Source organism: Pseudopipra pipra, chromosome 8 (assembly GCF_036250125.1).
Source record: "Pseudopipra pipra isolate bDixPip1 chromosome 8, bDixPip1.hap1, whole genome shotgun sequence".
Taxonomy (NCBI): domain Eukaryota; kingdom Metazoa; phylum Chordata; class Aves; order Passeriformes; family Pipridae; genus Pseudopipra; species Pseudopipra pipra.
In genome coordinates, this window is record NC_087556.1 from 21,214,215 (window position 1) to 21,229,703 (window position 15,489).

The following is a 15,489-nucleotide window of genomic DNA, read 5'->3' on the forward strand; positions in this document are numbered from 1 at the left end:
TTCCCGCCGCAGCCCCGTCCGCCTCCGCCGGGCGCGGCCCCCCCGCCGCGCCGAGTGTCGCCCCGGCTCCCCGCCCAGCCACCCACCCCCTCCGCCGCCTCCGCCTCCTCCCAGAGGCCCCCGGCCCCCTCCCCAGCCGCAGCCCCGGCCCTCCCGGCGGCAGAGGCAGCTCCAGCACTCCCAGGTACCCCCAGGTACGGGTCCCGCCAGGCCCGGGTGCGGAGGGCGGACGGGACCCCGCGGGCGCCGGGAGGGATTGGCCGGGCGGCGGGGGGAGGCGGGCGGAGAACATGGCGCCGGGGAGCGGCGCGTGCTGAGCGACCGGAGCCGGGCCGGGCGGCGGGACAAGGCCGGTGCTGGCGGCGGGGCCGCCAGGGCTATGCGGCAGCGGCTGTGCCCTGTGCTGAGCCGGGCTCTGCCGGGCTGGGCGCGCCCCTGGGCCGCCCCGGCCCCGCGCTTCTTCCCTCCGGGCCGGCGGCGCAGCTCTTTCGGGTACGGTGCGAGTGCGGCGGGGCCGGGGCAGGGCCGCGGGTCCCGGCGCCGTGTGACCCGGGGCCGGGAGGCCGCAGAGCCCCCGCAGGGTTGTGTAAGAGGCGGCAGTGGGGCGGGGGCACCTTGTGCGGCGGGCGGGGAGCCGAGGGGGCTCGGGCCGCGGAGGGGGACTGGCGGCGGAGCCTTCGCGGGAAGCCGAGCTGGGGGCGGCGGGGCCGGGTGTGCCGGGGAGGCCGGAGTCCTGCCCTGTGTCCTGCCGTGTCCTGCCCGGAGTCCTGCCCTGCCGCTCGGGCTGACGTGCTCCGGTGTCTGCAGCTGCACCTCCCTTGACAAAGCAAGCTTGGTCATCAGCCGTGCGGCTTTCCTTGCCCGGGGGCTTGCTTTATTGTTCCCTTCCTTCTTGGAAAAAACCCCATGAATTTTCATGTTACTTGCCATGACTTCCTAAGCCTTAATTGTGGAAGAGGAAAAAAAAAAAGTAAGTTTAAATTCTTTAAGAAGAAACTGTTATCAGTCACCCAAAGTTGCTGGGAGCGGCCTCTTCAGTTTGTGACGAGGCGTCTGGCCCTGGCATTGTGCGGGGCTTGTTTTTGTGTGTGTGTTACCAGTGTTACCAGCTCCGGTGGGGAGAGAGAAGTAACCTCGATCGAGGGAGGAGCGGGCGGGAGGCTTGGCATGGCTCGCTTCTAGGGGCAAATTAATCTGCGTAACAGCTCGGCAAAGTTTTTCCAGGAAGAGAGCTGAATAAGGGACAAAGGCCAAGTTGTTTTCTTTCTTTCATTAATACTGTACCTTAGTAGCCAAATCTATTTTTAACACTGCACAAGTAAGATGCTACGTCAAAAGTAGCATCTTTCCGGGGAAAAAAGTGAGTTATGATGACTCATACTGTCAGTGCTTGCGTGTCAAAATTCGGATGCACCGTTATTGTTCATTATTGCTATTTATGCTTCAGAATTGTAAAGGTAATCCACAGTGCATATTCGGAGCCAATGATTTTTCTCAGGCTGTAGTTTCTCCTTCTAGATTACTCCTCTTGAAGCGTGTGAATATATGCAGTATTTGGACTTAACTTTATGTATGTGAGTAGGCCTGTTATGTTTTCTACAAGCTGCCTACAAGCATGATTTAATCATCTGTTTAATTTTAATTGTGAATTAGGATTTACATAAATGATAATGAAAAGAGAGCAGGCATAGTGCTTTCATGTGATGATTTTTTTAAGATGTGGAAATTAAGAATTTTTTTTTCAATTACATGTTCTGTTTCCATTTCTGTATTTTGTTCATGTTTTCACCTTTTTTCAGCTTTAACTTTTCATAAAATTTTTAACCTTCATCTGCATGTCAAGCAGCAAGATAATTTCACAGTTAGAACTTCTTATCTGCTTTTTGTCTCATGTATGGCATTGAAGTGATCTGTTCTAGTTGGAAAGAGGTGAAGGATTCATGTATCCGTGTTTGCATGCTTTTTTGCTCCCTTTTTCCTTTCTGTCTTAAGTCCATGTAAAGCTGTGTGTTAATCCCATGGATGAAATGGTACCTTCGGGAATTGATCAAACTGTCAAGCATATAACTTACTTTGCACATGAATACAGAAGGATTCCCCTACCCTGTTAGATCCAGAAGAAGGAGGGAAGGGACAAGTTATTTAGTACCTTGTGTTTCATTGAACTGGAAGGTATCAGGCCCCTAGCTAGGGTTCACTGCAGGTTACTGTAGAAATGATTTACTGAAAATACTGCCAGACCATTTGAGAGATTGCATATTAAGTTGATATTTTTAATATATTAATTCTATTGTATTAGATACATTAGATAAATTAGCTTTTATAATAATTTTGGTATATTGATCTTTTAACAGGATAGAAATCATAAAGTTTGTAATAAAAATCTAGAGAAATTGCTTTAGTTGGTTTTGCATCTGGTTTTGTATTTGCACGTGCAGGGTCTGTCAATGCACATCTTTGTTTTCAGTTTTTGTGATGTCCCTAAGCTGATAAAATATGCTTATGAGATAGCACTGTGTATATGTAATAAGGTGATTTTTGATGGAGCTTGTTTGAAAGTTGCTTTCTATTAAGGTCTGACCTTTTGCAACTTGTTTTTAGAGTGAGTTACACATTGCCTGAACAACTGAGATGGAAAAAAATGCTGTAAAGTTGAGAGTTTACTTACAGGGTTAGCAGTAGAACTAGAATTGAATTGTCCAAAATTGTAAAAACTAAACCAGCAAATAGGTGAACAGCCAGGACTTCCTTTGTTGAAACACACCCCTGACTCCTGTAAACTGCTCGTTGCTATGGGTTTGTTGGTTATGTCAGAGCTCTAGTGTCAGATAAGCAATTGCTTTTAATGTGGGATTACAGTGCTTTTAATGATTCAGAATTCTGAAGTGCTCTCTGTTTTTGTTGATAGATCAGATTTTCTTGCCAGTTCTCTCATCTTTCTATGTATTACTTGGTGTTTATGCACAAGTTTTAGTCTCATCTTGGTTTTTTTTTAATTCAGACCTCACAAGTTTTTCTTTTTGAGGGTATAAGACAGATGGTAGCATAAAGTATTAAATGAGTTGGCTTTACAAAGAGTTTTGGGCAATCTGATGTGCTACTTGTAGATAAAATCTATGAAATACACATTAAGATACTGTTAGAATAAAGCACAGAGGTCTTTCCTATAGCATCCAGTTTGATGTTTCCTACTGTGTGTGCAGGGTCATGCACCAGACACCACCACTGTACTGGGGTTGTGGACTAAACCCTGCAACTGTAGAGTGATGAAGGAAAAATGTCAGGGAAGGAGGAAGAGACTCAGAACCCGCTGGTTTGCAAGTATACAAGGCATAAAACAATTAACTGAATTAATGAGTACATTTCTGAAGCAAATGTGTAAAATACATTTTCAAGCAGCTGGTCACGTAGCACAGAAATTAGTCTGGTCAGTCTTGTTCTTAACACTCAGTTTGAGACTGATGAAAATAATTGTAAAATCCACATTTGTGAAAATTCTGAAGATCCTATATTATGATGACTTCTAAAAATTGAAACCAGATAGTTTTACTTAAGTTTAAAAATTCTCGAATCTTTCAAATAATCAAAGGCTTCAAAACCCTTTTGGAATTTCCCTAGTTTTCAGCAATCTTGTAAAAAATTGAAGTGAAGAATTGCTAGGAAAAGACTAATTTTAATTGTTTTATTTCTGGTGAACATGGTTAAAGCTTGTTTACCTTGGAGGTTGTGTTTGGATGAATTGTTTGGGGCAATTTTCGAGGAGGTAGGGAAAGTAAGCTCAAGTGATGTAGAGATTTAAAAAAAACTTGTTATCCTTTATTGCTGTGTGTAAAATCAGATTGTATAAAATCCTGCCTTTTTGTTTGATTTTTTTACCCAGTGCTTTGGAAACTGGAGTGGTCAACTTAAGGAACATAGATTTAGGGCAATAAATCAGCTTTATGGTGTCTTTATTGTATATCCCATCTTGTTTGACTAACACAAGACTGTTGAAAGCACACATCATTTTACTTCTCAGGCCAATTGCCTGATCTTACATGTGAAGCCACCAGGCCCTTGTTTTTGCCAAGTTGACACGTGGTATTGTCTCATTAATGCTACTGGTAATTCCTGTACACCAGTGTTGCACACCAGTGTCTCTGCTGTCACGTTGGCAGTGAAGCCTGTGGCAGACCAAGTTTTACTGCTGTGATCTAGAAGTTGTAGAAGCTGGATTCTTTTGAGACCCAGAGCAAGGCAAGTGTCTGCCCTGTCTGGCCACCATCATTAGGAGGGAATTTTCTGAATCAATTATAGACTTGGCAAAAAGCTGCAGACTGAGGTTCTGAAAATGCTTTAATTGTAGCGTGAGTTTAGAATTTCTTCAAAATAAACTACATAACAAAACCTTATAAATATTCATCATCTACTAACTTGCCTGATTTGGCATGATTAGTTGCTCTTAATAACTTGGTAGCACTGATTAAGTCATTGTGGGTCTTTGTAGTTGGAGCCTTTGTGTATGAAGTAGTATGCTGAATTCCTGATGAGTTTAAAAATGATAAAATATGTTAACATTTTAAGCAGTTTATCTACTTATGCAGTCTGTCTGCCTGTGTATGCAGTTAGAATTATTTAGATCAGTATCAGGAACGTGTTGGGATCTCATACATTCTCTAGCTTCATGACAAGTAAATTCACAGAAGATTGATGCTTCATGGATGTTGAATAATGTGAAGTATTTTAATCTCTAAATGTGTAAAAGAAGGATTGCTAGGTTTGTCTGCTGGTGAACCTGTGACCTGAAAGAGTTATGGAGAGTGTCCTGAAGAGTCCTTTTTGGTAATGTTCACCTGAATTGATCTGATTTGTTGATTTGGGTTTTGGTTTTTTGGTGGTGGTTTTTTTCAGGGTTTTTTGTTTTGGTTTGGTTGGTTAGTTGGTTTTGGTTGGGTTTTCTTTTTTTGAAATTTCTTGAGATTACAAAAATGGAGCAGAAAAAGGGTATTGCATTCTTGGTAACTACTCAAAACATTTGTCCGATTTTGGGAAAAAAACTTTACTGCATATGGTTTAGTTTAAAAATATTTTTTTTAATTATAACATACAAGTGAATGGAGAAGTTAAGAGAGTAGGTAGACTATTGATTGTCTTACTGATAACATGATTGATACACACACAAGGATATCACAGTGCCATCAGATTCTACTGCTATCATGAGCAGAAGTAGGTGCAAGAGACAAAGAGGAGGAGGAGTGAAGACCTGTGCAAGAGTGCAGATTTGTTGCAAAGCCATGAGCAGCTGAAGAAGTTCCTGGACTCCTCCAGAGTGCTCAGTTCAGTGCTGCCATCCTTGTAAGAGAGGTGAGAAAACTCTGGCAGGTGGTTCTGCAGCACCAGGCCTCCTGCCAAAGCACACAGCACTTCTTTCACTCCATGCATTGGCAGCTGGAGAAATCTTCATGTAACCAAGATGGATTAGTAAATAAGACAGAGAACATGTTACCAATGGTAACTCTGCAGGACAGAACAGAGAGAGAGGCTCTGACTCAACAAAGGTTTCTCTTCACTCTGGTAAATGGTAAGCATCGAGTTCCATAAAATCTTCAGGTAACCCCAAATTTTAAGGCAGCTGATATAAATGGAAAGAAATGCAGACTGTCATGTCAAAAAAGTCTCGAAAAAGGCTTCAGAGATTTTGCTTTGGGGGTCATGTTTTTATTAGCTAGTCACATTCTTGCATTGAAGCAACCCTCAGGAGTTTCTGTTAATTGGTTTTCAAATATGGTCCTTTAATTGTTCAAACATTGAACTTAGTTTTGATTACATTGGCTAATTTTTAATTAAAGTAAGTTTACTAAAATAACTTTGAGAGATTAAAATAGTGAGGTAGAATCATATATCACTTAATCCCACTCTGTAATGCTGTGTTTGCAGGTGAAACCTGGCATCCCCAGAGAGCCTTACTGGTTCCAAGGGACTGCCTACCTGGAAATGATTACAAAAGTGGAACCTCCAGGAACAGAATATAATTTCACTTCAAAGTGCTATAATTGAAATTTCAGCATTGGTTTTAACTGATACTTTTCTTGTACAAGTGAAATAATTTTAAGGAGGAGGAAGAATATTTCCTATTAATTGAATAGAGACACTGCTCTGAGTTCAGGCATTCCCATTCTTTTTTTTTTCTTTCTACATTGGTTATCTTGCCAAGTGTAATTTTTGAGCCAGTGGAAGAATTTCCAATGTCACAGTAATGCTTTGTATTTGTTCCTGCTGTCCTTGCTTATTTGGATCTTTCACTGTTGCTTCTGTTTTGTGAAAGTAGTATGACAATGTATCTTTTAAATATTTTTATTTAAACATTTAAATGTTTATGTTAGGATATTAGCTTTGCAATAAACATGGCATCTCCTTTATGGATGAATTGCTTTGCAGCAGCTGGTGCTCACTGTAATGACAAGCAGAGCAAGTAGATACAGCACATGTACTTCAGGGCAGTGTCTGAACATGACCTTAGAAATTAACCTACTTCTAAAAAATAATGAGAAATACAGAATTCTTTCTGGTTTTATCACTTTTTTTTGCCTGTGGTTAAAAGCAGTTCTGTTGTCAAAAAGTGGTTTGTAGAGTTTTAGGATTCTGGTCTGAAAGAATGGAATGTGGTATTCCTCTAAAGCAATTGCACTTAGAGAACTTGAAAGCTGCACAGGAAAACAGTCATATGAGGGAATGTTTAATATTAGGTCTTACAGTTTACTCCATAAGAAAAAGCAATGGTACAAAAACTCACTCTCTCTCTCTAAAGTGAAGTTTTGTCACTTTAATACTGTCGTAACATCGCACCAGGAAGAACAGTACTTGAGCAGGAAGGTGTTGGTCTTGTTCTTCTGACGTATTGCCTTCCCGGAGTATGGCATAGTTGATCTGCTCTTGCTTTCATACAAATTGTCTGGTATTATTAATTCAGTTTGCAACAAAATAATTGTAGGTTAATCATGCAAACCCTTTTGAAGTTAGAGAATGTTGTGTTCACAATGCCCCTTGACATAACAATGAAGATTGACATGCAAGTTTAAGTCCTTGGTTTGAAGGCTTAATTACTGGTTTTGTCCTTTTGAAGATTGTACCTTTTTCCTTCACTGAAATTTGACTACCAAGCTGGAGGTAGCCTATGAAGGAGACAGAAGTAGGGAACCATAATAAAATGAAGTGGAGGTGTACAGCTTCACAAGACATCAATTGCAATCTCGTAAGGTTTCATAGAAGCTGCGTAATTTGATGAATCACATTGGAAAGATGAGTCATCTGAACAAACAGTAAAGTTCTGTGACTTAATGATATGGTGTAGAAATAACAAGGAGATATCAGATGACAAGGAAATTGTATAACATTTAAAAAAACCCCACAAATTGAGCAGCTTATAGTGTGTATGTGTCTTACAATAAGCAACTAGTATCTTAATGAGACAGAATATTCTAGCTGAAAACCAAGATGTCTTCCTTAGCAGATGTGAAATCAGGAGATTCAGAGACCTCCTTGTTCTCCTACATACTTATATTTGTCAGTCCAACTTGTGTGCAAATCACTTGTGTGCAAGTGAAAAACAATTAGGAACATAGTTACTGATTTTCATATATGAAAAGCAGTATCTATTCTCACTTCATAAATTTTACATAGTATCTAAAGTTGAGTAGAGTATTTCTACTTAATACTCTAAACTTTGAACATGGAGGCATTTTTTAATTGCTAGCATTGTTTGTATCAGTGCTGTTGATGCAGAGAAACAGAGATGTGCAGTACTTGGAGTAGTCTTTGGATTTCGGTGGTATCTGCATTTTTTTGGAGGAAGGAAGCCCATAGATGTTCCAAGCAGGATTAGCCTGAGTACAGGGTGAAATTAGTGGATAAATGAAGGTTTAAATGAGAGTGTAGACATATAAATTTAAATTCAGCATTTCAGTTATTGTTTAGTGATTACATTTGGCTGCACTTTTTTTTTTTAAAGTAATTCATGGTGCGAGAACCATGTTTTACTAGTAGAACTATTTCCTTCTAAAATGAATTGAACTGCACTTATATTGAACTGTAAAAAGTTACTTTCATAATCTTTATGGATTTTGATTAGAGACATTCAGATTCTTATTATTCATTGATGCTTTCTAAGATGAGTGCTTCTATTTTCTTTTTGGATTATAATTCCTGTTTGTATTTTGCTTTTTTTCATATTAGGACGTGTTATAATTTAAGCATATTTAAAAGTTCCAAAGTAATATTTTTACTTCTTTCAGAGATGTAATGCTTACTTTACTACTTTGGGGTTTTTTACAATAATGTCTTCTCCAATTTACATATATATATATTCACTCTGCTACAAGTAAAAGCTTGATTTAGTGTTTGTGAAACACTCGTTTTCATTGATTCTGCCGTAGAAATTATGTTCACAAACTTTCTATCCTTAAAATGCTGTTAATAATAAGCTCTTTATTAGCCTCCTTATGATATCTAACACCAACAGTGATGGCACTGCTTCTGCTGGCTTCAAGTTGGCTGTTGTTTTTATACCATGGAGTCACATGAATATATTCGAAGGAGATGATCCGGAGGGACAGTAGCTTTTAGAACTACTTCTCTTTTTGAGAATGATAACAGTATTTTAGGAAGGAGATTTTATTAGCTGACTCCCTTTCATATGTAATTTTAAACTGTAAGTAAAATATATAATCAGATTTTCTTTTTCAGAGTTTTTTGTCACGTATCTGTAACACTGAGTATGCAGTTGGTTTGCTAGCTAGAGAGTTGATTAAAATGTCATAAGTGAGTACCTTGAAACAATCTGTATGTTGAGAACTTTGCAGTCCTTCACATTGTACATCCCCTAGGGCCTTAAGCTTGTACATAGTTCTAAAACTTGGAGGAAGTTCCTTGAATGGTACAGCCTGAAAATGGAAATGCTGTGAAACTCTGTCTTATCTATGTGATACAAACAAATTTCTCATGCCTGTATGTATGTATTGTGGTGGGGAGTGGGACTTGGAGCTGGTTTTTTAAGTGAAATGAATTCAGTGCCGACTAACGAAGCCCATGTAGTAAATTGCGCAGCAATACACCAAGCAATGTTTCACCACAGGAAAAGATTAAGTTTTGTTGGTACTATATATTTATAGAACAGGCCCTGTTCTAAAACCCTTCCTGTAAGACAGTCAGAATTCAGTGGCTGTTACATACAGGAATCCACCATGTGAATGATCTCAGAGCGTAGCTTTCTGATTTCCCACGTCTGGGGTTTGTGCTCTTTTTGTGTGTGTTTGTGGTTTGTTTGGACGTTTTTATTTCAGTTTTGTGTTGCTGTTTGTTATTTGTGTGTTGTTTTTGTTTTATTTTTAACACACAGTCAAGGGGTTCTACTCTGCCTCCACAAATATCCTAGTCTGAATGTCTTACCTCTTCACTTGGCATTTAAAAAAATGTATAACCACAGTTTATGATTTCAGAATCACACTTAGTTTCTTAGCATTTCAAAATTGTGCCATTAAAGAAGCGTCTCATAGCATCTGTTAAACTAATAGTACAAGTTTAAAGGTGTGAGACTGTCTATTCCTGTTTATCATGACAGCTCTGCAGTGTGTTTGTATTTTAGTGGCAACATTGCAAACAGTGTTACCATTTCTTGCCTGAGTGTACAAATCCAGTAATCTGTTAGTAAAATTTTGTTTATCTAACAATCACAAAGTTACAACATTCATAATATAACCACCAATTCAGACACATGAGATACTTTCTTGAAGTTTTGAAAGTATACTTGAGGTAGCGGTGTATGCTTCATTTAATTCAATTTTATCATAATCGAATAAGGGAATGACATGTATTAAGTTTGGAGTTTTTTAAATTACCAGTAGTATGATACTTGAAGCATTCAGTTATGTGATCTACATTTTTATTATGTTTCTTGGTCTTCAGGATTTTTTTTGTTTTAACAGCAATATCTTTCAGGATCTGAACTATACTTTTAGGCAAACTAGGTGAGTTTTTTGCAGAATAGAACTTCTTGCTGTCAGTATTGCCCTGTATTGTCTAACATAATATTAAAATAGTTGCAAGGCTTAAGTAAAAATAATAAGTGAAATTTCTTCTGTTTTCTTCAAGGTTTCAGAAGGAGACAAACAACAAAATGAACAATCCAGCTATTAAGAGAATAACAAATGAAATTATCAAATCACCTGAGGATAAACGAGAATATCGTGGACTGGAACTGGCAAATGGCATTAAAGCTCTTCTCATTAGTGACCCCACCACAGATAAGTCTTCAGCAGCACTTGATGTCCACATAGGTATTTAATTCATGCTGTGTTCATTATGTCATTAATAAAAATGCGTAAGGTTTTGGTATCTTGATTGCAAATAAACTGACAGGAGTGGTATGCAGTTGGCAGCTTAGCCTTTTATTGTAATTTGGAGTTTAATTCTTTGACACGTCAAGTTGAAAATTATTAGAGCTAACTAAGTGCTCTTACTGTACTCTGTGTTTACTCAAGTGTAGCTCAGTCAGTAGAGAGACTGCTTTTAACCATGAAGTTTCGTGTTATGAAAGATCTTTTGTAAGCAGGAAAGGGACGGGTGTAGGTGCAATTATTTTAGACAGCTCCATCTGTCATGTCAGACTTGCTTTTTTCATGTTTAGTTGTTGATGTGTAGAGGTGAGAAAATGCTATAATGCTGGAGAAGTTGGAGAGGCTCTCCCTAACTCCAGTGATGCTTGTGTGCAAACAAATACTGGAAATAGAAGGGGAAGGCAGTTACTTTGACTGTTTGGAATAAAGCAAGCCTTTCCTTATATTTGAGGTATTTCTCAAGCTTGTGTAGTTTTTCTCTTGCTTGGAAAGTATGATGCACCCACACATAACTACAAACTCTTACCAAGTTTGTAGTTGGGAGCTCTTGCTGCTGTTGGTGTTAGGGGAGAAGTAATAGAGTAACTTCTTCTGACCTTTTTTATTATGGAGATAACAGTCCCAAATCATTATCTAGTTCAGAGGATCCTGAATGTGGTTTTGTTTAGGTATATGGCAGTAATAGCCAGCTGCTGCATCCACTTCGTGTGTGTGTACTGGAGGAGATGTATCTGTTGCCTTCATCTCTGATCTCCCATTGCACATCACTGCACACTCCAAAGCATGACTGCCAGACTCAAACTTCCGTGGTTTTGTCTTCCATCCTTCCAAATCATTATTGTCTTATAATTTGTTTGCCTTCACACCTACTAGCTGGTCATCCATAGGTGCTTGTATTCAGGCAATCACAGGTTATTGTTTGTCCTGGATAAATACCTCCTTCATTATGGTTGGCAGTCGCTGCCTTTTAACACAGTACAGTCAAGGTATAGAATTTAGAACAGTGTGATCTGCCAGGTCTTTACAGATTATGAGTCACAGACTTCAATTGAAAAGTTGCCTGTATAAGGAAGTGCAAGCTGATTTGAAGAGGCAGGTTGATACACTAATTGATTATTACTAATTCTAATTTTTAATTTTATTTTTTTTTTAAGATTAAGTTTAGTTGACTGTAGTTGCTCAAGTGCCTGCTTACAGCTACAGAATTGATACATAATTACCTGAAGCAATGAACTGTAATGCAGAACATCTTAAGAGGCTTAACGTTTTAGTATTAATTTTTATGAATGGTTACATGAAATTTTTCTTTCTGTAGGATCCTTGTCTGATCCCCCCAACATTGCTGGGCTTAGTCATTTTTGTGAGCATATGTTGTTCCTGGGAACCAAGAAATACCCAAAAGAGAACGAGTATAGCCAATTCCTAAGTGAGCATGCTGGGAGCTCAAATGCTTTCACGAGTGGTGAACATACCAACTATTACTTCGATGTGTCACATGAACATCTAGAAGGTGCACTAGACAGGTAAACACATTTTTTAAGATTTACATTTTTGTTCTGTAGGTTTTACTTGAATTAATGTAAAAGTTTTTTGCTAGTTCTATTGTTATGATATTAAAAAAAGGGTTGAGAGCACTATCTTTTGTTAAAACTGATAACCAGATATTTTTCAGTTTAAAAGTCTTGCTAAGACTTTTTCGGCTAGCAGAGTTCTTCACTGAAGCAGAATTTTTTAAATTTAAATGTCATGTTTACAGTGAGTATTTTTGGAAATGTGGGTCACAGAATATGGTCATGAATTTAGGCATTGATAGCAAAAGCAGGGTGAAGTCTAGAAATATATTATGATGCTTTTAGTAGAGGGAACAGGACAGAAATTGAAAAGTGTGTAGTCAGTGAGATAAAGAATGAGTTTACTCTGGCTTCTCCCTGGATGTCTGACAAGATTTACTTGATTTGTGAGATTAAGAGCCTCCTGCAGTTAAACCTCAAAACACTAGAAAGTTTCAGTGAGAATTGTGATGCAGGGTCCTTATTCTTTTAGTACCTTATATGATGAATGTGTTGTCTGCATTTATACATAATTGAGAGACTGAGAAATAAAGATATTGAATCAGTGTCAAAACTGTTACAGAATTTATAAGTTCTGCATTAAAAAAGAATGTATTCAGTTGTTTCCAGGGGGTACCAAGCTTATTACTTTTCTGTTGCCATTTACGTACAGTACTCTTGATTGAATTAAAGTTTTTCTCTTTAGATTTGCCCAGTTTTTCTTGTGCCCTCTGTTTGATGAAAGCTGCAAAGACAGGGAAGTGAATGCTGTTGATTCTGAGCATGAGAAGAATCTGATGAATGATGCCTGGAGGTTGTTTCAACTGGAGAAGGCTACTGGAAACCCCAATCATCCCTTCAGTAAATTTGGAACAGGTTTGTCAGAATATAATTGTCTTTCATTGGAGTTCTGTGTAACATACATAGTAGTATTGTTTATATAAAGTTGCTAAAGACAGACTGAAACAATTCCCTTTTTTTCCTCTCCATACATATTTATCGTGGTGCTTTATCACATTTTCCACATCATAAACCAAACAGAGCTAGACAAAAGCATAGGAAACAGAGAGATCCAGGACTTGGAGTGTAGTGATGAAGCAACCTTTATGATTCTGATAATTACTGCAGTGAATGCTGTTTTCCAGTTACTGGATTTGTCATAATTTGGTACTGTTAAGTCTTCGTACATAACAAAGTGAATGAATTTTGTTTAAATTGTTGTAAGCCATGTGCTCTTTTTGTTAACTAACATTTAGACTAGGTGACAGTGACTAGGTCAAATCAGAAAGATCAGCAAAGTGAAGTGAAAATTACTGAGTAGGAATATAGAAACAACATCTTACCATAGAGCACAACAGTAGGAGATGGATAGATAAAATGATCTTGCACATATTCCAATCTTATGGCTGTATTTTTTTGTTCAGGCTTAATTATTCACAGAATGCTTTGTAACAATTTAAAATAAACACCCCAAAACCTGAATTTAAAAAGCATTGAAGTGAGATACCAGAGTTATGGTCAAAACCACAAATGTTTATGCTTTGGTAGAAGTTTAAACGTTGGGTGTTTTTGGTTTTTTTCCGTAGAAGTTACTTTTGACATGAATTTATTTTTGAAACTGTCAAAGTAATACGGCTGCACTGTTTAATCACTGAGCATCAGTGCGTTTTGTGGCTGGGTCAGTTTGTACTGTGAATAGTTGACTCAAATATTGGGGACAGTTAGGATGACAGGGAGAGCAGATAATGGGCTTTAAGGGACTAGTTTCCTTCTCTGTCTCCAGAAAGACAAGAATATTTTTGCACCTGCTGGTGGGGAGCATAGTTATGGGTCTGGTAGCCACCTGCTATGGGAGCACATAGTGATTGCTCTGTTGACCAGTAAAGGGAAGCTGTCTGTGAAAACAAAGCTATAACTGCATTCTCCAAACAGATAAATTTGAAAAAAAGAGTCTTGGGAAATACTAATTAATAGGCAAGTGTTTAATGTACATTTGTTAATCTCTGCTACTGAAGATATTAAATAGTTTTCCCCATTTTAAGAAGGTTGTTTAGCTGACATAAGAGAAACGTTTTCATGGGGAGAGTATCCAAAGAGTGCTCAAATTCAACAGCAGTAGTCATATTCAACTCTCCTTAGATTAGGCTCTGATTCTGAGATTAAGTGGTAGCACATAGCCTTCCTGTAGATATGACCTGGCAGAAGTAGAGCCCAGCTTTGATGGTTTTTATTTACCCGAAGAGATGACATCTGTGACATGTTTTTCATGACAGTTGCATTTGGTATCCTTATTGTTTCCTTTTGATCAGCTAAGATGTTGTTAATGCAGCACAGTACAGGAATGCCTCCATTTGATGCTTCAGGTCACTCTTGGTTGCTGTGCAGCTTGTTTTGTCAGCAAACTTTCTATTGTCCTTTGTCTGTCCATAGAAACTAATACACCTTAGTCTTCCAGTTTTCTTGTTAAAGTGTACCCCAAATACCCATCACTGATCTCCCTGAATTAATGCCTGTGATGGCAATTCTTCTCCATCAGTGCCCTCAACAGCATCAAGTGGTTTCCCAGGCACTTCTGCACTGTCTAGTGTCTGTTTTCCTACATCTACAGGGTGTCTTCTGACTGTTGCTTCATAATGTACTCCAGATACTGTAACAGCACAGTTACTGAATTAAAGCTTCAGCTTTGTGTTATTTTATTTTAACCTATATGTTGATGCTGTGGGAATAAACACAGTAGGGTATCTAGAACTTCACAATTTAATTTGTCTGCAGATGATGAGGAATATAGACAAAATATTTAAAATATAACACCATACTGATCCAGTTTACTTATTATGCATAGAAATTATTTAAAAAATTGATATCCGTCCCAAGGAAAGCAGATGAATTAATTAATATATTTATTTTCAATCTGTGAGTTCATAGATGTCAAATATTGTTAACTGTTTTTATGCTACAGGGAACAAACTCACTCTGGAAACTAGACCAACCAAAGAAGGAATAGATGTCAGGCAAGAGCTATTGAAGTTCCATTCTACTTATTATTCGTCAAATTTAATGGCTATTTGTGTCTTAGGAAGAGGTGAGTTTTGTTCTGTTGGTTAAGTAAGTCTTTACATATATATTAGAAGAAAATGAAGGTTCCAACTGCTTAAAACATTCTACACAAGATGATATTTTGCATATATTTGTTAAAAGCTTAATAACAGTGCGTTGAGAATGGTTTGCTTTTTGAAAATATGCTGACAGACTGGTATTTATGTGGTGTTTTACAGTAATGCTTGGATGGTGGATATGAGTGGAATAAAATTAATTCTTTATCTAATCAAAAGCAGAATTCACTGAGTAATTTTAAATGGAAGCTTTCAGTAAGAATCACCCTGGCAACTGGGAGTCTATACTAAAGGAAACCGTCATTGTAGTTGTAAAGCTTAAATGAATGTGTATTTTGGTGATGTGAATAAAAAATAGAGGTTTGTAATAGAATTACATGCAGTTCACAAAATTTTGGTATACAGTGAACCATCTTGGTTTGCATTGTTTTGTTGGTTTTTTGCCCTGAACAGTTC

At 38.4% G+C, this 15,489-nt stretch overlaps 1 protein-coding gene across 7 annotated transcripts in view; it reads left to right on the forward strand.

The window, feature by feature from the left end:
* Positions 1-73: 73 nt before the first annotated feature.
* The window catches only part of IDE (insulin degrading enzyme), a 61,704-nt gene continuing 46,288 nt past the window's right edge, over positions 74-15,489 (forward strand). Inside the window, exons 1-6 of one of the 7 annotated variants that reach the window (XM_064662945.1) lie at positions 74-194; positions 9,960-10,001; positions 10,126-10,310; positions 11,686-11,893; positions 12,627-12,796; positions 14,880-15,002. In XM_064662945.1, the coding sequence (XP_064519015.1) occupies positions 10,151-10,310; positions 11,686-11,893; positions 12,627-12,796; positions 14,880-15,002 (661 nt within the window). In that variant the 5' untranslated portion in view covers positions 74-194; positions 9,960-10,001; positions 10,126-10,150. Of the gene's footprint in view, positions 195-284; positions 493-9,959; positions 10,002-10,125; positions 10,311-11,685; positions 11,894-12,626; positions 12,797-14,879; positions 15,003-15,489 lie in introns of those variants that run through there. The other 6 variants (XM_064662940.1, XM_064662938.1, XM_064662943.1 and 3 more) reach the window with 6 other exon arrangements.